The following is a 24454-nucleotide window of genomic DNA, read 5'->3' as shown; positions in this document are numbered from 1 at the left end:
GTTGATAACTGTTGAAGCTGGGTGATGGGTCCACAGGAGGTAATGAACCTATCTTCTCTACTTTATGCATATATGACATTTTTCCTAAAAAAAGACTTAAAAAAAAAAGTCCTTTAAAACAAATCATTTTCACCCATGAAATTAAAGAAGCTACCTGAAGGTGAAGGTTTTGCCTTTCCAGTCTTGCGGTGGGTGCTCCTGGATGACGTCTTGGCTCAGAGGTGAGTGCTGCCGTGGGGATTTGGAATGGGGGAGGGTCCCCACGTGACTGAAGTTATCACAGGACCTTACGGGAGGAGGGCCTTTCTTCTTCCGTGGAAGGGTGCCGTGTATAGACACGTCTTGATAGGCATCTGTGCGATGCTCAGCGAGAGGTGACTTGCTGCTCAGGAGGTCCATGGATGAGGCCAGGGGGAACTGGTGATTCACCGGCATGTTTCTAGGAAGGCTTGCAAACTTTCCCGCAGCCATGATTCTCAACTCTAAGTGGGGAAGAAAAGAGTGAAGGTATAAATCTAAGAAAAGCACAAGAACTGATTTCCCACTTACAAAAGGAAATGGAAATAGACCACATAACAAAAGAAAATGTTCACAGAGTGTTAAAGGACAAACACTGAGTAGCATCACTCATGACATTTAATACGATGGGCAGTTTACTCATCTCCGTTTTTCATCCTGCAGAAGAATCCTCCTGGGTTGGCAGCAGATCCGCCAATGGAAAAGGGCAAATACGTTTCAGGGACTTTAGAGGCACATGAGCCACTTTATTACTTCAGGTGACTGAAGCCGATGGAAAAGCATGCCTAACAAAAAAGAATACTGAGGAAAGACTCAAGTTTCAGTAATAAATGCATTTGAGAAAACGTTCAAATATGTTAGATAATTAGCTCACGCATTCCCACCACCCTGTAAACGATAAGAACAGGTGAAGATGACTGGAATTCCTTAGCTGCTAGAACGCCTTCAGCGCCAGACCAGCCCCTCAGTTGTGCTACCCAGAGAGACAGGACAGATTCTTTCTGGCAAAGACCTGCTGCTTATAAATAAATCAATGTACGCTAATTAACGAAGACGGCCAGGGTCAGGGGTCAGGAGGTGGGCTACTCCTCCATACATCAGGGGCTCAGCGGGAGAGGAAAGCCACTGGGGTGGGGGACCTCCATGTACAACCATCCCCCGGAGGGGTCAGGGACCTGCTTGCCACCAGCAGGGTTGAGCAATGCACATGGCTGTCTGTATAGTCAGGGAAGAGTGGGAAGGGCGGAGAAGGAAGAGAAAATAGGGTTGGGGGGCACAGATCATGGAAAGAAAAGGAAAATACTCTGTGCAAAAGCAGCCCCGACAGTTGTTCCCAGCTATGAACGCTAGCAGAAATGCTCACCCTGAGCAGAGTTAGCACCTCCGCCCCCTAAAAAACAAACTATGGTTTTGATCTAAGCCAAATTATATGACATTTTAAAGGCCAATATATAGAGATAAAGAAACACAAGACTGAATAAAAATTCGGGCTAGTCCCAGGAGACATAAGGATCCAGAATGTGCACCACTAGTCGTGGTATCAGACTGGTCTAGAGATCACGGCTGCGTAGCTAAGCGCAAAGCACTGGTCTTCCCCGAGCCTGGTGAGGAGATCGTCTCTTTGCACTGTGGTCTCTTCTCAAGCCTTGCAGCACCCATTCCTCACAGACCACCCTTTCCACTGCAAAGGGAACGATGCTGAGTGAAAATCATCACTCACTAGCACCACCGCAGAGACAGTTCCACAAAGGAACTGGGGACTTGGGATGTGCCTTGGAGATAACCAAGAAGAACACAGCCCTCCAGAAGCTGGTAGAGTGAGAAGTGGAACCAGGACAAAGACAGCAGGGTATGCAAAGGAAGCAAATGACAACACACACACACACACACACACACACACACACACACACACACACACACACACACACACACTCCACTGTTTCTACAACAGAGACAGACACCCGAGTGCTGGCAGCTGGGTGGAAGGAGACCCTCCACGCAAGGCATATAATCTGAACCCTGTCCTCAGTTCTTTGCCAAGCCTGGTAATTCTGAGGCCTGCCTGCTCTGTGTCTAACTGGGACCACACAGAAGGCCTGCCTCCCAGGGGGTGCAGACAATGGACTGTGAGTCCCCACGTGGGCCCCTCCCGGGTCTGGCCAGTACCTGGTGCACTGTCAGCACTTGTTCAATGTTAATCATCGTTATTAAAAAAGAAACCAAACTCCCCAGCCCTCCCAGCCTGACCACGGTGGCGTAAGCGGACGAGGATTCCCTCACCCTTCGCGCACACACTCACAGCTATGAACTCTCACCTGTCCCAGCTATCAGCACCTTCCTTCTTTATAGACAGGCCTGGATCATTCCCAAGAACCTGGTGGCGAGGCCCAAAGGCCCCCACAGAACCTCTTCGTGTACAAAGGCCCACAGTGTTGGTCACGTCTACCTTCAGGCTAGGACGACGGACCAGAGTTACCCTGGCTCCAGTGTCTCCAGTAGCCTGTTTCCTCTCTGCTTATCCAAGGTCTATCTATTTCAAGATTGAGCCGAAGTGCTTCAGAATGCCCTTCAGCAAGCTACCCTCACCTCAGTGTATTCTCAAGGGATGTTAACACTGCCCTTCCTATTTTCAATTCAACAAACATTTAAGTGCCTACTCCAGATAAGAGACTCAGAGAAACAAAGATGCATAAGCCTCAATCCCTGACTATGAACTCAAAGAGGCAATACAGTTGATACCTGAACAATGAGGGGCTAATCTGCATGTAACTTATAGTCAGCCCTGCATATCCATGGTTCCCCCATATCCACAGATTCAACCAACCACGGACCATGTACTGTAGTATTTACTATTGAAAAATATCTGTGTATAAGTGGACCCATGCAGTTCAAACCTGTGTTGTTTAAGGGTCAAAACTGTAATATATTCATCAATGGGACCCTTAACATGCTGGAGTGAAGAATAATTAATTTTGAAAAAAGGGCTCAAGGAGGGCTCAAGGAGGATCTCAGAGAGGGTATCACTGGAGATGAAGGATTTTGAAAGGCTGAAAATTGTAGGGAAAAGCCCTCCAAGAGGACGCGACAACAGCAGATGCATAAGGGCAGGGAAGTGCCCCTACAGGCTCAGGAAACTGAGTCACGCGGTGTGGCTTGAGTCACGTTGAGAAGCATTTCCTGGAAGAAGCACAGCTTAGGACCAGACCATGAAATCTTGAAGGCTGTGTTGAGGTGTCTGAACCTGACTGTCAGTACTAGGGAAGCTCGGGAAGGGTGGGACGGAATCCAGTCTGTGCCTGGGTAGGGAGCTCCGGTCACTCTGGAGGGAGAGAAGGGAGGTGGGGAGGTCAGTCAGCAACAAGCCAGCAAGGAGTGATGGAGGACTCCGACCTGGGGCAGTGGCCATGGGAAGGGAAAGGAAGGGCAGAGCGAGGGGCTAGAAGCTCGAGGCCTCTGGCTGGGAGGAAGGAGGCCACAGCCAAGGGAGGACAGGGCTATGCTGTAACACACTGAGTAGCACAAGAGGGAACCCCTGCGGGCAGGCGAGAGAGTAACAAGCTCACCACTGGGGCTGCTGAGTGTGAGGTACCAGTAGGACAGTTCGGTCTAGCAGGCTAGATACTGGTAGGTGCAGTTAGGGGCCAGGACAGGAGGTCGATTTTTAAGAGTCATCAACATAAAGGGAATATTTAAACCAATGAGTAGATCCCTCAGCTTGTTATTATCAGCTGTGATAACAGTTGTGAAAGTACCTCTTAAACTGTCAGGAACCATACAATATCCATGAATTATATCCTTGCCCTCTGCCACCTGGGCTGCTTCAAGCCTATAAGGACCAACGCAAGGGATAAACTCTGAAAACTTAAATCGGCAGCTCTCAACCTGGCGGCACATAAGAGTCCTCGGAGAAGCTTTTAAAATCCCGACACCCAAACCGTGAGCCAGACCAACAGAATTACAATCTCGGTGGGTAGGACCCTGGCACCAGTCTTGTTAAAGCTCCCCTAGTGTTTATTGTTCACTGTGGAGCCAAGTTTGAGGACCACCAGGTAAGCGAGTTTCTTTGGTACAGAGCAACTGGCATCCAGATTAGTTTCTGGGTAACAGAATAGAATAACAATGAGAAAGATCACTCAGGCAAAAGAAGCGTTCCCTCATTCATTCTTCATTCAACACCCATTTAAGGGGGGCCTCCTGGGTGGTGGGGACTGTGTGTGGGTGTTGGAAACGGTGTCAAACGACTATCCTCACGAGGTTCCTACCCTGCAAAGGAAGCAGACAGTAGGTAATGACCATGCGTGTTGGTGATTCCCAGTGCTGTGGGAGCACGCAGAGTGGGGACTGGGGGCCTAGATTAATCTAGCAGCCAGGAAAGGCTTCCCGGAGGAAGGGATGCTGACCTGAAGGATGTGAAGTAGGGTTTAATTACCAGAGGGAGATCATCCAAGCTGAAGTTTCCAGAGTTACAGTTAAATTTCTCAGCTGCGGTTAAATTGGAAATACACAGGCCAGGCTCTCCTCTACAACTTGCTGCCTCTAACTTGGGACTCTTTCCCATTTAAAGTACAGCCTTGCCCTGTGTCTAGTCACTTGGAAAGACTGGCTCCAGCCTGGGCCTTATGTCAAGCTTGAATCGATCCAACGATGGGGGAGGTGGGCCCTGGCCAGAGACCTAACTTTAAACAAACAACCAACAACAACAAAAACACTAAAGCGGGGCAGGGAATGGCAGGGAGAATTATAGGTGGAAGAAACTCATTTGCAGTCTGTTGGTTGCTCTGTTTCCTACTTGAGTTTTATTCACTTTTATTTTTTTCTAGACTCCAGGAACCTGGAGGAAATCCAGGGGTGGAAGCGCATGGAATCTAGGTTCAAGGTACGTACTTTCCATTCTGACAGAGGAACCACAACCCCATTTGACCACTAGGCAGAATCTCAACACGTGATATGTAGATGGAATCTCAGAGAATCAAGCCCCTCTCTTTTTCCAGATAAGGAAAATAAACATTCATTCACTCAATATAGAGTCTCCGAGAGTTTACAATGTACTAGAGCTGAGGATATAAAAAGCTAGATGAGGTCCTGATCTCGTGGAGCCTACACTGTGATGGGGAAGTCCAACCAACACAGACAACAAACTAGATAATATCCCAGTCGTAAGTACCCTAAAGAACATGAAACAGGATGACATGATAGAATACACTTGTTGGGGATGGAGGGCTATTTTACACTACAGTGGTCTGGGAAGACCTCTCTGAAGAGGTTACAATGACATGAGACCTGAAAAAAGAGAAGGAACCAGTAAGAGAGGATCAAATGGAGTTCCAGGCAGGGGATTCAGCAAACGTGAAGGTCTTGAGGTGGGAACATGTGGTTGGAAGAGCACAGTGGAGATTAAGTTCAAGTCTCGAGTTTTTGGCTCCCATGTTTTCTCCACTTGGGGATGTTTCTGTCTTGATGTTCCTAGTCATTATGTACTTCTTATGTACTATTTAATTTTTTTAAATCAAACATGGGTTGACTCAGAACCAAGGCTTTGAAGTAAGACACAAGTTCAAATCCCTACTGTGCCAACGTCTTACTGTGTGGCCTGGGACAAGTGACTCAACCTCTCTGACAGTTTCTCATTTGTAAAAATGGGTTAACAATATCTATTTCATGGAGTTGTTGTGAAAAGTAAATACGATTGTGTATGTAAGCCCTTGACATACAGCAAGCATTCAAAAAATAGCAGGTCTCCTCTAAGCAGGGTGGGGACCATGTCTGTCTTGCTTGTAATTGTATCCCTATCACAAAGAGAGTTCACAAATGAAGTCACTGCTCTGGGGAAGACTGCAACCAGGAAGGGTGAGGAGGGAAATGTTTTAACCTAGAGCAATATACGTAACAACAGCAAACCAAGTAGAATGTGAGCATAGATACACAGGCACACTAAGTGAGCTCATATGCCGTCTTTAAATAAAAGCCCAGGTAAGACTTTGGCCATCCGACTTCCCCTCTCTCTACTGTGCAGGTAAACAGACACAGTGTCCTGATTCAGTCTAATACAAGACCTTGAAATACATACAAAGGTCAAAGACTCTACATCTTGATATGAAAACTCGAGACCCATGTGAACGTTCAAAGAGCTGAAATCCTGATAGGGATGAGAGTGAGCTTGACACACTCCCAACCTATGCGCTACCTTCCTGACCCCGGTCAGCGGCTGTACTCTGAAATGCTTGTGAACAGCAGGACTGACTCACTTGCTTTATAAAGATGTCTCAAAGAAACTGATGATCACACACAAGTCGAGACAGAGATAAGACGCCCACTTGTTTGAATTTTTCTATTTTACTTCTGAAATGAGATATTTTCAAGTTAAATTCACAGATGGTCATCTGATGTGGGCTTTAAGAACTTTCTATCATATTTTAAACTCTGGAAACGTAACCTCCTCGCTGCCCCATTATGACCATGACAGAGAATTTACAATCCAGATCTGTAGTTTTATATCTTCTCTGCAGAGGCAGACAGGAAGAGGAGATGGAAAAACCACACATATAAAATTGGCTTATCCGCTAAGAATGAAGTTTTGCTTGGGTTTAGGAATTAAGAGTATCCCTTTATTTTGAAGTAAATTATGAAGTCTAGCCAGATGATTGAAGTATGAATAATTCTTCCATGGATTGTATTTCAAGCAACACAGCACAGGATCTACATGATAAGGGCCTTAAGATTAGCATCCATTTGACAAGCAGTCCTTTCTATATGAATAGGAGATTGAGATCTTGGTTAGTCATTCTGGAAATGTCAGGCTTCTCAGAGGCAGTTTAGGGAAAGTTGGAGTCAGGGAATGAGGGAGCCATTGGCATGGCAAGTTGTTTACGTTATATTCCATACGTCCCCTTGCACACTCACGTACAACTGCTTGGCCGGTGGCTTCCCCCCGTTATTAACTGGGCAGCCCCTTGCTACTTGGGACTCTCTGAGCCCAGCCCCCAGCACCAAGGGCTCCCCCTGGATCTCGCTTCGCTCCTTGGCAACAAGCAGGGAGATTATCCGCCCTCAAACTGACCTCCCCTCCGCCGATGTGTTTTCCTTGGAGAGATCAGTGTAGCTAGCCTTGGTATATAAGGGTCAAGGTTTAAAAGAATCTCTGAATGCATGGCTCTACTTTCTATCTCAGCTAATGGCTTTAGGTGGAAGCAGACATGAGGTTAGGCGAGCAATCTTTCACCTTCGCACGTTGCTTCAAGTGAGTTAAAACCAAAACCAGAGTTTTCCACCCCCTAACCCCCAGCCACGACCCACTGTTAGTCCTCCAAAAACCACGCCGGCTCGTCAGCTGCTTTGGAGCCCACTTGACTTCTCCCCGACGAGTGTCTACACCTGATCAAACTTTTAAAGTGGAGGCAGCCTTAGCGGGTAAGGAAAGACGGGCTGAGACCGGAGCCTCCTGCCTGTTGCGCCCACCGTCCCTTGTTTCCCAGCCTTCACCTCCCCTTCCCTCCCCTCTCCGACGCAGTGGGAGCGACACAACCAACTATTCATTCTTTCTCAACAAAGGGAGCGAGGGAGGGAGATGTCAACAGTTACGGGGCGGGCTCCTTAGCTTTCTCTGCAAACTTTCCAAGAGATTAGCGGAGAAACTCGCCTCCTCCAAGCCCAGGGCTTCCCCCTCCCCGGCCCTCGCATCCCTCAACCCCCACCGGCTTCTGGGGCAGAGAGAGACGGGACCAGGAGGCGCGGCTGGATGCGCAGGGGGTCGGAGAGGCCAGCGCCCGGCAAGATGCCGCTAAAGAGCAAAGAGCAGAGATGCTCGCCGCACGTCGCCTCCCGCCTCCCGCCGCGGGCCCCTCCTGGGGAATCCCAGCCGGTTCAGAGGCCCCTAAGGGAGCAGCCCGGTCCCCCATTCAGCCACTCCAGCCCGCAATCGCCAACTCGGCTGGGGGTGGGGTGCGCCGGCTCTACTTTCCTGAAGTAGTAGCCTGAAGTTCGCCAACAAACTTCCCAGTCTGTCCTGCAAGGGGAGGGGGAGGCCGAGGCGCCCCGAGAGGAGCCGCACGCCCGCGGGACACGCGGCGGAGACTCACCTCCCCGCGCGGCGCCCGGGCTCTCCGGCTGGGGCTCAGAGGCGCTGCTCGTTCTGCCCTGCGCCGCGGCTGCTCCCAGAGCAGGAGCCGCTCATGATCGGTGGGGCGCGCCGGCCGAGAAGCCCGCGCGCGGCTCTCTGTGCGCCCGGCGTTTGCGGCTCCCGCTCCCGCCCAGGCCCCAGCCCCGGCCGCGGCAGCTGCAGCAGCGGCTCTAAGCCGGCGGCGCGCACTCCGGCCCTCAACTGGTGATTTGCGGCTTCCCGGCCCCACCCCGGCGAGCCTATTCGCGCAGCCTTGCAGAACCCCCCGCGACATTTACATGCGCTGACCTCGCTTTGCCCTCCTCTGCCCGGATTTTAGAGTTTGGCTCTCTTCGTACCTCCCGAGAAGCCAGTCCTCAAGTGTAGATCGACCACTTCCTCAATGTACGCCTCACGAGAGACAACCCCACCTAATCCACTCCTCTCCCCTCCCCGCGCTATTTCATTACCCAGCAGATCTGCTTTGCTTGTCTGCAGACACCAGGCTGGCTTTCAGTTTAAAGGGGTTTGATGGGATAAAGACCAGGTAACCACAGATGACGAAGCCATGGGAACAAGCAAATCAATCACTCCCACCTGGACATATTGAAAGCCAAGTGGGAGGTGGAAGTGGCACTCCAGTACTAGATGGCTTGGTGGGGTAAAAAATTGGAGTCTGGTGGAGGACTTACACTACCAGATATAAAGACCTATTATAAAGCTGTAGAAATAGTAATTGGCAGCAAGGATAGACGATAGAATAGAGAGACCAGAAACAGACCTATAGTATATGGTCACTTGATTTACATTCAAGATGCTGATGTGTTGCACTGGGGAAAGGGTGGTCTGTCTTTTCAGTAAATGATGCTGGATCAACTGAACACCCACATGGAGAAAAAAGAAGAATCTTGACCTCTACCTTATACCATACCAAAAAAATCTATTCCAGAAGGATATTAACTCTAACTGTAGAAGGTAAAACAATAAAACCATCCAAAGTAAATATCAAAAAACATCTTCATGACCTTAAGATAGGCAAAGACTTCTTAAACATATACAGCACTAACATAAAGGAAAAAAACTGATCATTGGATAACATGACAATTAAGAACTCCTGTTCATTCTAAGACACCATTAGTGAAAAAGCACGCCACAGAGTGCTTTACACATATCCAAAAAAAGGACTTATATAGAATATATAAAGGGCACTCACAAATCAGCAAGAAAAAGGCAGAAAAACCTAATTGAAAATAGGCAGAATATTTCAACAGGCATTTTTCAAGAGGGGATAAACAGGCATTTCTCAAAAAGTCAAAAAACATATGAAAAGGTTCTCAACTTATTAACTATCCCAGAAATGCAAATTGAAGTTGCAATGTGATCTCCCTTCACACCCACCAGAATAGCTAAAATTAGAGAATTTTGTATAACACTTTAGAAACCTGTTTGGCATTATCTACTATATTAACTTAGAGTCTGTGACCTACCAGTTCCATCCCTAGTTGTATACCTAACAAAGATATATACACATATTCACCAAAAGACATATTCACCAAAAGACATGTTCAAAAATGCTTATAGCATCTCTCTTTATAACAGCCCCAAAGAAACAACCCAGATGTCCATTAACAGAAGAGAGAGAAACTCTGTAGAATACTATAAGAATGAATGAACTATGTCTACACTCAACAAGATGCATGACTCTCATGAATATGACGTTGAGTGAAAGAAACTGGACACAAATGGGTACATGTAAACTTCAAAAACAGCCAGAACGTATCTATGATGTTAACGGTGAAGATAGTGGTTATCTTGAGGGGTGTGTAGTGATAGAAAGGGAACCCAGAAGAGTCTCTAGGTGCTGGTAATATTCTATTTCTTGATCCAGTGCTGGTTACATAGATGTGTACTATTTAATAAAAAATAACTATCCCTCATTTTATAAAAATTGATTGGTTTGTGCACTGCTCTATACATATGTTTTACTCCAATTAAAATATTTTTTAAACTGTGCCATGTTGGTATACTTTGTATCCTTTTCATTCCCCTAAGAAAGAACCATCAGCAAGGCTGCACGATTCTAAATGCAGCATTCTCAAGAATCAGTTTCTACCTTTTCCTTATGGGTGTGTTTGTGGGTTCGTCTTTATCTTTCCTGCCTCATTAGAAGCATAAACTATTTTTGTAAGATTTTTTGATGTGGACCATTTTTAAAGTCTTTATTGAATTTGTTACAATATTGCTTCTGTTTTATGTGTTGGTTTTTTGGCCCCAAGGCATGTGGGATTTTAGCTCCCCGACCAGGGATCGAACCCTCACCCCCTGCATTGGAAGATGAAGTCTTAACCACTGGACCACAGGGAAATCCCTAGAAGCATAAACTTTTAATTTTTGTTCGATCTTCCCAAAGTATTTAGTGCAGTGAATTTCAAACAGACTAGCTGGTACATTTCTAAACTGAATTATTAGAAAGACATTTACTGACTTCCTGTTGCTCTGAAGTGTCACTGAGAGCAATGGTAAAACTTTGGTTTTTCTTGATTTTCAAAATTCCCTGAGCACCTACTATGGGTAAAGTTTCTACTGAGTGACGCACCATGGCGAGGTAGCAATAAAGACTAGAAGACAACTTACATCCAGAGAGGTCTTGCACAAGTCATTATCCCTCTCAGTCCCTCTGTTTCCTCATGAGTGAGTGAGTAAATAAATGTTAGAAGTCAAGGAAATAATAAATGTGGAAGTGCCTAGCATATAATAGTTCTCATTAACTATTACTAGAACTGATGATACATCCTATTATTTGTCTTCACAATACCCCTGTGAGATAGGAGGCATCTCTATCCTGATTTATATGGGAGGAAACAGACTCAGAAAGATTAAGTAATTTCAACTACAAATTCATTCAACAAACATTTGTTGTTTACCTACTATGTGCCAAGATCCACAGCTAGTGAGAAGCAGAGTCAGAATTTGATCAGATATTTTAACTTCAAGTTCAGTGATCTTTCCACCACATCACAACTACTTTCACATTTGTATCCCCAGTGCCTAGCACATAGTAGCTGATCAATCCATTCATGGATGAGCAATAGGAGGTGTTTGTTTTTTAATTAAAAAAATTTTTAATTTGTTTTTGGCTGTGTTGGGTCTCTGTTTCTGTGCGCGGGCTTTCTCTAGTTGTGGTGAACTGGGGCTACTCTTCATTGTGGTGCGCGGGCTTCTCATTGCGGTGGCTTCTCTTATTGCGGAGCACGGGTTCTAGGTGAGCAGGCTTCAGTAGCTGTGGCTCGCGGGCTCAGCAGTTGTGGCTCACGGGCTCTAGAGCGCAGGCTCAGTAGTTGTGGCGTACAGGCTTAGTTGCTCTGCGGCACATGGGATCTTCCCGGAGCAAGGCTCGAACTCGTGTCCCCTGCATTGGCAGGTGGATTCCTAACCACTGCACCACCAGGGAAGTCCCATAGGAGTATTTTTAATATAAGATTTTGATTGGGTAATATGGTTCATATATTACACATGGTTCACAAATTACACACACACACACCATTTTATATATATATTAAATGGTATACAGTGAAAAGTCCCCCTCTTAACTCTTTCTCCCATCTGCCAGTCCCCTCCCACCATAGGTAACAACTGTTTTTAATATGTGTGCCTGCCAGAATTTCTCCAAGTGTGTGTGTTATTCCCCACTCCTATACAAAAAGTAACATGCTATACCCATAGTTCTTCACTTTGCTTATTTTTTTCACTTAATGTATCTTGGAGATTTCCCCATATTAGTGCACAGTATTCCTTTGAAGAGATGTACCAGAATTTATTCAATTAGTGCCCTATTGATGGACAGTTAAGTCGTTTCCAATCCTTTCCTATTACAAACGGTACTGCAATGAATAACCTTGAACATGTGTCATTGGTATGTGTAAGTATATCTGTAAGATAAATTTCCAGAGGTAAAATTGCTGAGTCAAAGGGTATATGCTTTTGTAATGTTGATAAGTAATGCCAAATTTCCATCCATAGGGACTGAACCAATTTACACACCACAGCGATATAAGAAAACGTTTATTTCCCCACATTCTTTTCAGAAGGTATTAAACTTTTGAATTTTTGCCAATCTGGTAAGTAAAATATGAATTTTAGTGCAATTTATATTTTCAGTTCTCATAATAAGTGAGGCTGCTCATCTTTTCATGTTGAGTAGCTATTTGTTTTTCTTTTTTGGAATTTGCACTTCTGTTTTTCTATCTATTTGTAGGTCTTTTTATTATGACTTTTTTAGGACCCCCTTCCATATTAGGAAGCTTAGCTCTTTGTGGTATGAACTGCAAATATGTCCTCAATGATAATATTAAAGAAAACAAGTGATATACATAAAGTCCTGTTATTTTAGGAAGCTCATTCCGGAAGCCATAAGGAGTGAACTAGAGAAGTGAGAGCCAAGGTGGGACACTGGTTAGAAGGCTATAGCCATAGCCTTATTGTCACATGACAAGGGCTTTGACTAGGCTGGGGGCAGTGGAAATGGAAGTTAAGGACCAAAGTTATTACCAAGAAATAAATGGCAAGAGTTAATTATTAGCAATGATAACAATGACAATAATAGTAGCTACAACTGGTTTAGGAGTAACAACCACCAAGAACTATGCTGAGTGCTTTACCAGCTTTAAGCTGTGAGCTGGTACTATTACTGCCCCTATTTCACAAATGAGAAAAGTCAGTTTTAGCAGTTAATGCAAATTGCATTTATAGCAGCATTTATAGCAGTTAAGTAACTTACCCAAATTCACTCTAGATGTAAGTGGCAGAACCAAGGCAAACCCCAGGTCTATCCAACCCAGCTGCCTCGCAGAGTGAAGGAGAATGACCAAAGGTCTGCAGGCTGAGTACCTGGGTAATGCCTGGCTTGATGACAGATGTAGAAGCCAGAGAACAGCTGCCGCTGGCTGGAGAGCAACGTGCTCACTCTTAGGTACACCGAGCATTTTTCAAAGCCTTTCATGTATATGATCACTCTTCCCACAATGTCTCTGTGAGTCAAAGGGGGTAGTATTATCCCCATCTTACTGATGAGAAGATTAAGGCACCATGAAATTAAATAACCAGTCCCAGCTCATATGTTTTATTCTCTGGGACACCTTCCCTAAAACTCAGAACAGGGCAGATTCCCTGATTATATGTGTCTTACCGTCTCCTTTCCTTCCTGGAATTTGTCACAGTTCATAATTACACATTTATTTCTGTTATTTTTGTTTAACATCTGTTGCTCTATAGTCTCTAAGATCCAAGTCTGGTTTTGTGTTTGCTTTGTTCCTAGTTTGGCACACATGATTGGCAGGCAGTAGATATATACTGAATGAATGAATGAACTCCAGGCCTCTAGACTGTTTATCCTTTCATCTTCCTACTGTATCATAAAGCTTCCTATAAGCTAAATAATATAATTCCATGGATGTGGGCTGTGTTATAAACAATCTGAGGATTCAAATTTCTTTAAGTCTACAGCTAGCTTCCACATTAATGTTTAGACAGCAAAACCCTGGGCTGCTTCAACCAAAGAGACATAAGAAGGACAACATAGCCAGTGAGTTGGAGTTGATGACTTCAGGGCAGTACACGAGGCTTTGTCAGGGAGTACTCACCCTGGAGTAGATCCCCTCCTGCCACAAAGTAATTTGTTGAGCCTCACCCCATAACATCATTAGTTAACAGGTAGCTGGGGCATGCACTGGGCAAAATGCACTTTAAGGAAGAATAACTCCTAAAATTTCAGCTTTGCCCAGCTCTAAATGGTAACAAGTAAGGAACAACAGATGCTTAAGCTATCACTGATGAAGACCAAACAGAAAATCTGAACCTGAACAATGACAGACAGAGAGACTGCGAATTCCCTGAGTTTACTATATAATAAATCACTGACCCAAAGAAGGGGCAGCTCTGACATGGACCAGAGCAGCAAATGCTGTGGTATTTTCTGAAGCTGTGGTATTTTCTGAAGCCTCACCCTCTAGGCTCCTGGCCCATGAAGAGTTAGCCATGGACTCGGTGTCATGGGAATCCCAGTCTACCAAGCAGAGAAGTCAACTCAGCTTCCAAAAGGCCTGTATGATGGCTGTAAATGCCCTGTCATATTGGCTAGAGAAGTCACTGTAGGACGGCTACATTTCGATAGATCCTCAATAAATACTTACTGAATGAGTGAGTGAGTGAGTGAGTGAAAAAGCGATGGAGTTCTTGGTAACAGGCTCATTTTCTATACAAGGTGCACATTTGAACTGCCTGTTCACCAAACTCTGGACCCTCGTCCCCAGTTACTTCCTTAATCAGATGAGCAGCTTTGCATTAATTAGCTTCTCAACTTATGCAACAGTTGGAAGGAAATACTCTAAAATGCCTCTGGATAATTATGGAATACCAGGTGATTTTAATTTCCTTATTTACACAGCTCCCCCTTTCCATTTTTTTCTTCAGTAAGCATGTATTATTTTTATTATTAAAAATGTCACTTAGGGCTTCCCTGGTGGCGCAGTGGTTGAGAGTCCGCCTGCCGATGCAGGGGACACGGGTTCGTGCCCTGGTCCGGGAAGATCCCACATGCTGCGGAGCAGCTGGGCCCATGAGCCATGGCCGCTGAGCCTGCGCGTCCGGAGCCTGTGCTCTGCAACGGGAGAGGCCACAACAGTGAGAGGCCCGCGTACCGCAAAAAAAAAAAAAAAAAAAAAAGTCACTTAGAAAACCAATTCATTGAGCCCTACCATATGGAAATTATCACCAGCCCAGAGAGAGATGAAGGTGAGTACATCAACAGGAACTTCTGTCCTTGGGGGGAATACAGCACAGGTACAGAGAGAAGGATTGGCTGCAACAGAGGTTCCTGTGCTGTGGGAAGGCAGAGGAGGGAGGGATGGGGCACAGACTCTTGATGCTGGTGAAAATAAAGAAGAGAAGTTTTGAAGAAGAAATGCTTTACTATGGAAATGAAGAACAAAGAAACAAATGTATGTGAAACCTAGTGCAATGGTCACCTGGCTGTCCTCTTGAGTTACAGTGGGGAAGGTCTCAGTTTAGATGCTGCAGACTGCCCAGTGGCAGGTGGAGGTGAGCTCTGCCAGCATTATTCTAGTGCAGAAGAAGGAACCTGGACAGTTAGAGCAAATGAAGGGAGCATGAAGCCTACCAGCTCCCCTATACAGGAGAAGCCAGGCTGACGGAAAAACCTCACTTACTTGGATGTACTCATTCAATCTTTGAGAGCAAAGTTGGCCTTCCAGATGAGTGGGCTTCAGCCCAAGAGCATGGTTTGTGAGATGTGGCTAAGACTCTCACACCTACCATCTTAAAAAAAAAAAGTCTTCCTAGCAATCTTATCACTTAAAACTCTATCTTTAGCTGCTCATTCCTTTGTGTTAGGCGCTGACCTCTCTCTGCCATCCTCTTTTTTGTAAAACAATGTTAATCCTTAATGGATGACTTAACAGAACACAGGCTCTAAATGTGCCCTTTGCCCAGTGCCTCTACTTCCAGGAATCTGTCCTGCACAAATGCTCACTCACCTGTACATACCAAGATATTTATAGCAGCATTATTTGCAGTTTTAAAAAAGTGTTTGCAGAGGGATGGCTAAATTATAGCACACCTATACTATTCAGCTGATATGAATGAGGTAATTCTATAGGTCCTGACACAGAAAGGTATCTGTGAAATATTAAGTGAAAAAAGCAAGCTGCCGCATTCATGTAAATATAACAAACTTGTTACTTGTGTGGGATTATGTGTTTACATGTACAAAACATCTGGAAGAACGTCCTTCCATCAAACTGAGGGGTGAAGTGGACAGGAGAGTGAGAGGGGACTTTGCTTTTCCCTCCATGTTATCCTAAACTGTTTGCATTTATTCCAGTGAGCACTGATTGCTTTCATAATTAAAAATAATTTATACAGCACTTACTATGTGCCAGGTACTGTTCTAAGAGTTTTATGTATATTCACTCATTTAGTTCTGACAATAATCCTGTGAGGTGGCACTGTTCTTATCCCTTTTTATAGATAAGGACTCAGTCCTTGCCCAGGTCACACAGAGAGATATAAAGGTGCTGAGCTTTGAACCCACGCCAGCTGGCTCAGACTTTGTGCTCATAGATCATAGTGCCTCAAAAAGATGATGTAAATAAATAAGTAGCACTGCTTTTAGAATCCGAAACACCTGCATTTGAATCCCAGTTTCTCCTGATTAGTTGGGGGATTCTTAGCAAGTGTCTTACTTCTAGCTGTTTCCCCATCTGTAAAATGGAGATGATCGTCGCATACCTCATGAGACTGTTATGAGAACTACACAGACACGTTCAGCGCCAGGCACTTTGCAAGTACTTGATAGACTATTTCCTCTATTAAGATTAAATTACCAGTCCTTTGATGCATGATAATTTGATTGGCTGTTTTCTTGATTGGCTGCCTGACAGCATCTGGTGCTTCAAGGTAAGTGCAGAAGGAGGACTTGGGAATAAGGGGGGAGCTGGCTCAGACCCAGGACACGAAAAGTGCTGAATTAACACGTCACTGTTTTCACAGTTTTGCCTACAGTCAGTCCAGTTAAGAAAACAAAATTCATAATATTTATGTGAGTTTTGAGATCATTCTGGGGTAAAAGAGCACCATTCCATTTTGAGAATGAGGGTATTAAGTCTCAGGAATTTGTCCAAAGTCACTGAGCCAATTAGATAACAGAGGCAGGACTGAAATTTAGACTTTCTAATTCCACATCCACCCTCTTTTCACAAATCCCACTGAGTTGGTGTCGGGATACCACGGTGGGGAAGTGGTGACTGCAGCCTCTCAGAAGGAAAGTGCTAGAGAAGTGGTAAGAGTCTGGTAGTAACAGTACCACTGGGGGGAAATGTGCCACCAATTCATGTGCAGTGTTGCTGAGGGTGGGAAAGGGCCTTGCCCACACTTCAGAGATGACAAGTGTGACAGACCCACTCTGGGTGGGGTCCACCCAGCCCAGGGTCAGATTACCCTATCCCTTTCTCTCTGCCCTTTATAGCCCTTAACTTAACAGCAGTCATCATTCGACCAAACGGGACCCAAGCCCATCTGGGAGGAGACAGGGGGCCGCAGGCACGTGTCTGCTGGAAGCTGGGGGAGGATCCAGAGTGCGGGCTGGCTCACGCTCTCCGCTTGGCAGCCTCCTGCCTCAGCCTGATCCTTCCTTATTTTCCAAAAGCCCCGGAGGTCAGGCAGGAGCCAAGGAGGGACTGTTCTCTCCTTTTGTGAGGGTCCAACCCCGCCACCCATTTTTCAGGCTCGACCAATCCCTGTGAGGTCGGGGTCATTACCATTCTCCAGAGAGAAGAGATGGCGACCAGAAATGGTTAAGAGGGCTTCCCTTCCCTGGTGGCGCAGTGGTTGAGAGTCCGCCTGCCGATGCAGGGGACACGGGTTCGTGCCCCGGTCTGGGAAGATCCCACATGCAGTGGAGCGGCTAGGCCCGTGAGCCATGGCCGCTGAGCCTGCGCATCCGGAGCCTGTGCTCCGCAACGGGAGAAGCCACAACAGTGAGAGGCCCGCGTACCGCAAAGAAAATAAAAAATAAAAATAAATAAAAGAAATGGTTCAGAAAGAGCCAGAGTTCTTGACCTTTTTTCCAAACAGACATGAACATGGCACAACTCACTCCCACGTGAGTACAAGGGGTGTGCGAGCTCAGGGCATGAGGTGTGATCTCACAACTTTCTCTTTCACTGAAGACACCCTCTGGTTACTAAAATGTGGGTAAATATTAAAGCTGGGTTTTTTATGCTATTATCTCTACTTTTGTGTATGCTTAAAAAATGCCATGATGAAATGTTAAAATAAACATTTTTAAAAGCCCTTTGGAACACAAACGTGTGAAAGCAGTGTTATCATAAAAACAATCTTGTATCCGCCAGTTTATTTTTTAAATAAATCATTTAGAGTCTGTGGTACTGCATTATCGGTAATGAGGTGCTTACCACATACCTCAGTACGCCAGCGGCAGAACAGCTGGGACTGCAAGTTGGAAAACTGGCCAAGGTCATAAATTTGGTCCTTTCCTTTTCTCTGATTCCTACCTCACGTGAACCCCTCCCTCCCCATCACCCCCCTCCCCTCCACACACTCGGTTGGTGAGGGGCACTCCTTTTATGTGGTGACCATTTGGAATTCCTCTGAGTGGCCCTGTTGACAGTATTGAGGTTACCAAATAGAACACAGTCAAGCACCCTGGAATTGGCATAAGTATCTGCAACAAGGAGCAGACCACCAAATGTTCTGTGGGAGGAAACAAAGCCTAAATTTGAACGATGTCAGCTGTGTTTCCCAGCACCGGACTAAGAGCTTTACATACATCTCAGTTCATCCTTTCAGCAACCCAGAGAGGTAGAGGTTAGTAAACCCATTTCACAGGTGAGAACACAGAGGCAGAGTAACTAGCCAAGCTGACATGGCTAAGATGTGATGACCCCTCGACTGGACTCCCTGACATTACTGCCGACATCACATCATGAACCCCTGTTTCTTAGAGCGAGGAGGAGAGTTTGGGTTGAATTTCTCGTGGGGTGGGGAATAGCAACGTGATTCTTAAAAGAAGCAAGCTAGGTGGGTTGGAGTAAGACTTGAACTCACTGCCTGGCACTTGGTAGGTGTTCAATAGATATTTGTGAACTGGACTCTTGAACAGAGTTTCAGACACAGGATGGGGGTGGGTGGGAGTCTCCAGTGTATTGGGACCGTAGTCTGGACCTCCACACACTCTTGAATTTCCCCCATGGCAGAAAACCACGTAGACAGGTCACAGGTGTAAGTCACAAAGTCCCAGCCTCCTGTCCTTGAGCTCTTCCTACCCTGAGTGGTCTGGGAGCCACAGCCTCGCCATCTCTGGGGGCTTGTCAGAAATGCTGAATCTCAGCTCCACCCAAGACAGACTGACTCAGAACCTGCATTTTAACCAGCTTCCCAGGTGACAGGTGCAGAGGCCCCGCCCTGGCTCAGCAACCCTCCAGCAGGGGAAGTGCTAGCAGTCATCCTGGGCATCCCTGGGCAGCCTGGGGAAATTTCCTTTTCCCTGTTCTAGGCTTAGGGGAGCTAAGACCATGTGCTACCCTATCCTCCTCCCGCTGGAAGGACCCGTCTAAATGGGAGTGGGACTGCAGTTGTCAGCATTTCCAGGAAGTTCAAGCCCCTGTGTGTTCCCCATGTGACCTCGTCTGGCTCAGGGCGCAAGAACTCGGAGGGTGTGACAGGAGTGCTTCCTCACAGTGTGACCAGGCAGTGACAAGCGCGCCACATGGAAGGAAATTAGTGAATAATCCTCACATATTCTGCACTGAGTCATGTTGGCCTTTCCTGGAGCTTGTGCTTCAGATGATTAGACTTGTGGTTTCTGTTTCTTTGTTCAGTTACACCATTAACGTTACACCGTTAACAAATACCTAGAGAGTGTCCCCCGAAAATAAGGTGCTGGGGACAGCAGATCAGGTGGTTTCTGACCTTGAGACACTTTATAAAGAAATAATATTATACTGTTACCACCTTTGGTAACAAAGGTAAAATAAAGGACAGGTGAGATGCTCTGTCAACACAGACCGCAATGATTTAGTAACTACAGGGGACAGAAACTAGTCAACAGGAAGTCCAGGGGCCCTCCCTCCTCACCCCCACCCCTCCATACACTCCCTCCCGTCTCCTGTACTGTCCTCTCCCATTTCTCTGGGCCCTCAGTGCAGAGTGTAGTCTGTAGTGACCGATGGTGACCAGCCCTGCCCATTGCTCGAGCACCTACAATTGGCATCTCTGCGTGGTTTGGCAGTTCAATCCTCATGGTTGTGCCCTGAGTTAGTATTATTATCCCTCCTTTACAGATGAGGAAATTGAAGTTAAGTTGCCCAAGGTCACAGGTCTAGAAAGTATTAGAGGGATATAGATTGGACAGGGTTTCTAAAGCCCAGATTGCTCCTTCCACACTGGCTGCTTCAACCTCACCTGGCTCCTTGTGGTGTTTCAGGTGAGGGATACACACAGGGAGTGGGGTACAGTGTAGCACCACACCGGGGGCTGTCACCTCCACTTATGCGCTCCTCTGGTGCCTGATCCAGGATTCCAGACGCCCTTCATGTGTCACCAAGGGGTGAAAAGGGGACCCACCCCGGTTCTCAGAGGATTATCGAAGCCCATAAAGTTTGCGGGATGGTGTAAACTCCTTTTTAGAATGGGCTTTTTACTGGCTCTGTTTGGAAACAGAGATGAGGTAACTTAATAAAGCACTTTTGCATTTGAAACCCAGATGACAAGTACTGACCATCTGCTCTTGGGACCTGAGGGCCAGACCATAAAGGCATAGAAAGATGGACAGGAAGTTCAGTCAAAGGAAGAGAGGTAAACAAATTGATCTAAGTTTCAACCACCCTGTTTATATCTGAGATGACTCCTCAGAGGAGAGGTGAGCCAAACCCAGACCCACAAATGTTTCAGCTCTTCACGTTCCAGGGCACACTATTAGGTCGTCCCTATCGAGACACCAGAAGTTGAGTCTGCTACACTTCTGTCACAGTAGAGCTCCCTGGGGGTGGGGGGCGGACCCTTGCTCATCATCCAAAATGTGGGCCCTCTGGACATGAATCCTCTCCTTCACCCCTCTCCAGGGCTCTCCTCTTACCTGGCCCATCTCTCCCTGCTCCTTTCACAGGTGTCTTCCAAACCTCCCCTCCATCGATGCTTCTCTAAAGCCCTCTTCTCTGCCCTGATATCAATGTTCTCAAACTTGCCTGATCCTAAGAATCACCTGGGAAATTTGACCTTGCAGATCCCCAGGGTCCTCCCCTAGAGGTCTGGATTAGAAAGATCCAGGTGGAGAGTAGGAGACCAGGAGACCCCATGTTTAACCAGATACCATGTGTCCTTATAATCAGACACATTTGGGAAACTTGGATGGTTTCTGGATGGAAACCAGAGCCGGCTACAGTCCTCAAAGCCACCCACTCCTGTCCTGTGACAGCACTTCTGATGCTCAAGGGACATTGACCCCCCCCAGCTCCAGTGACCTGCACCTGTACTCCACTTCCTCCATCATCTACCATCCTATCTCTCTTCTTTCTTTCACGAAAGGCTCTGAATTTCTGCAGTTGCCTCTGCCCCAGGCCCTCCACTGAAATTATTCTCTCCGAGGCTGACAATGACTTGCAAGGTACATGATCCAGTGGACACAATTCAGACATTGTGTTATTGACCTCTTTGCTACGTTTGACACTGGTGACCACTTCCTTTTTTGTGAATCTTTCTACTCCCTTGACCTCTGAGACATCATTTACCCCTGATTCTCCTCCTACCTCTTCCACATTTTCCAGTCTGTCTTCCTCGTGGGTCCACTTTCTCCAGCCACCTTGAAAATGGATGTATCCAGGTCCTGAACTCAGTCTGTTCTTCCTGGTCATCACACAAGCTTCCATAGTTCTAATGCAACCTGCTTCTTACGCTTCAGTTTTATACCCAAATGGCCTGCTAAATGTGGATTATGGCACGGACAGTTCAAAATTAGCACACCCAAACCTAACTCACTGAAAAGCCAGGTCCTCCTTGTTTCATATTTTCATATGTCAAGATGGGACCTCCATCCAACTGGATGCCCAAGCTGGAACCCTGGAAGACATCCTGGGTCCCTATTTCTCTCCATCACCACCCCACACAAATACCCACACAACCAACCACTCAGCAAGTCCTGAGGACGTTATGCCTGACTAGTCCTCAAGTTCATGCCCTCCTCTCCTTCTCCCCGTGATCTCCGGTCAATTCCTCATCCTCTCTCACCTGGACATAGTCTCCCAGCTGGCCTCTCTCCCTCCCATCCTGCCTTCCACTCAGCCACCTGAGTGATGTTTCTAAAAGCCTGATCCCATCTTTCCATCACTTAAAGCTGCTCAGGAGTTTCTTGTCACCCACAAGTTGAAGTCCATACTATTCAGGATGGCTCCCCCCAACTCCCCACTTTACTGCATGCCCCTGTGTCAATGCTCACAATTTCCTCCCTCCTAACCAACTTCCACTCCTCCCTCAGCCAGGCATCATGTCTCCAACAACTTCTTTTCTGACTCTGTGCAGTGAGGTTAGTGACCCTCAAAAGTGGTCCTATAACACCCTACATTTACCAGATTACATTGGCAAACTCAGCTATTAACTGTGGAAAGAGAAAAAGTTTGAGGATAGTTTTACAGGTTTACAGCCTCCCTCCAGCCCTAGTTGTTACCACAGTGGCTGAGAGCTGGCTCTTCCTTGTACCTACAGATGTCTCTGAAGCCAATCCTCCCCTCCCACTGCCTCTCAGAGTGAAGCATGAAGACCACCCGGGGATCAGCCCACCTCCATCTCTGCTCCTCAAAGGGAGTGGCCTCTTCTGGCTATTGGCCAAGCTTCCAGAAACTTGGCTTTGAACCTTTCATGTCTAACAGGTGGTCCAGATATTCTGGCAGAGACCATGAGTTTAAAGAAGGGGAAGGTAGAATCATAAAATGCCATGTTTCTGGACCACCTTAAACCCTAAGGGCCAGGTCACTGGTAAGGGAATACTGTGCTTGTGGATGTCCAGGTGGGAGGGAGGACACTAAACTACATACCTGCCCCCCTCAGGAATCCTGAGACATCAGAGCAGGCCTTCAAGAGGGCTATTTACAAGCCAAGCTGCCAGCCCTTCTGGGAAGAAAAGTAGAGAGACTGAGACTGATGCTAGAACCCCCAGGACCCCAGGGTATACACTCTTGAACACAGTGGAAGCAGATGCTGCCCTCAGCCTCTGCAGAATCTCCTTGGATAAGCAGGGGATTCACAGTATTATAGGAGACAGGATAGACCTTCACCTGCCTGGAGTGCTGAATAATGTCAGAAAGAATATTGTTGAATTGGAGGCTGTGAAGCCCTTCAAATGTCCACTGACCCAGCCCTAAGGTGAACGTGTCACAACTCCTTCAAAGAGGGGGCCTGGAAAAGCTGACAGTGCCAGGCTATCTTTTGTAACCTATCAAAAGCCGGCCATGCTATGGGAAGGGCTAGAGTGGAGGCAGGAGCAATGAGTTCGGAGGAGGCAACAGAAGCAGCATGACCAATCCAGATCATTAAAGCAGAAAATGGAAAACAGGGCTGCCATGTACAGCTGTGCGGGTTGTTCACTGCACAAGGTTGCTCAGTTGAAGCAGCAAATGAGTCCTGAAATCCAGCCAGTGCACCCATTTGCCAAGCTGTGTGTCCTGGTGTAGAACTGCATTTTCTGGGGAAAGGGGGTGCTTGTTTTTAAATTTGCAAAAAGGCCTCATTTGGGATTGTCACAACCTTGATGGCGAAGACATTGGTCACAGCAAAAAAGCTTAGGTGATGGCCAGAGAAACCCAGGATCTGGCAGAAAATGACAAAGGTTTTGGGGACCCGAGGGACCCTACTAGGTGGGGGCTCAGAATTTCAGCCTATTGAGATGCTTCCCAGGCCCAGTGACTGTGTCCTCCCCCTCCCTGTCACCCCCTCACCAACATCCCACTCCCTCCTTCCCACCTCCAGTCATCCAAGGCCCCCATGGCCAGAGGAAAGAAGGTCAATATATTCGTGACTGTGGCCCCAGCCACCTAAACCCTAATGACCCATTCCTGAATGGGCTGGAGGACATCTAGTAAAAAGAGATGTTCTCCTGAACTCCACCTGTGACCACCACTGCTCTCAGCTGTTAACGGAGCCCTCAGCTGGAGAGCGAGGCCACCTGCTTGTGGCCGAATGCCACGTGAGAAGAGGCCGTTGAGTTTTCCCACTTTGTTCCTTTCCTATTTACAGCTTCTCCTTAACAGCATCCACTCCTGGTTGTAACTCCACGGGTTCTAACCTGCCAGGGGAACTTATAGGAGGATTATAGCCCCTTTCTGAAAGCTAACAACACACGATGTAAGGGAACCTGGGGATTGCCTCCTGCCTTTTTGCCTTGGGACAGAAGGTGAGTACATCTTCTCACCTTCTGAGAAGGTGAGAAGCCTTTTAGGCACAGTGGAGGAGCCTTTTAGACACAGATGTGGAGAGAAGGTCAGAGTAGGGGGAGCTAGCTTTTCTGAGCCCCTGTTTATGCTGTACATACACGGTCATATTTAGTTCTCCAACAACCCTATAAATAAATATCATTATCTCCATTTTTACAGATGAAGAAACTGAACTTCAGACAGAAGAAATCTCCCTGGCCAGCTAGTAAGCTCTAGGGATCCATTTGAGTTTCCTGGTCTGTCTGCCTCTTGTACATGTGGTTTTTTAACCAACAGAGCGTGTCACCTGTAAAGATTCTCCCCCGAGGAGAGAGAAACTCAAAAT

General features: G+C 46.6%; 1 protein-coding gene across 3 annotated transcripts in view; it reads right to left on the bottom strand.

Moving 5' to 3' along the window:
- BCAR3 (BCAR3 adaptor protein, NSP family member) overlaps window positions 1–24454 on the bottom strand; it is a 212877-nt gene that overhangs the window by 114990 nt on the left and 73433 nt on the right. For 2 of the 3 annotated variants that reach the window (XM_060139557.1, XM_060139553.1), the window contains one exon: window positions 155–482. In XM_060139557.1, coding sequence (XP_059995540.1) covers window positions 155–482 — 328 coding nt within the window. Of the gene's footprint in view, window positions 1–154; window positions 483–8093; window positions 8260–24454 lie in introns of those variants that run through there. The other variant, XM_060139552.1, reaches the window with a different exon arrangement.

This window comes from Lagenorhynchus albirostris, chromosome 2, assembly GCF_949774975.1.
Source record: "Lagenorhynchus albirostris chromosome 2, mLagAlb1.1, whole genome shotgun sequence".
NCBI classification, from domain to species: Eukaryota; Metazoa; Chordata; class Mammalia; order Artiodactyla; family Delphinidae; genus Lagenorhynchus; species Lagenorhynchus albirostris.
This window is presented reverse-complemented; position numbering and strand designations above follow the sequence as displayed.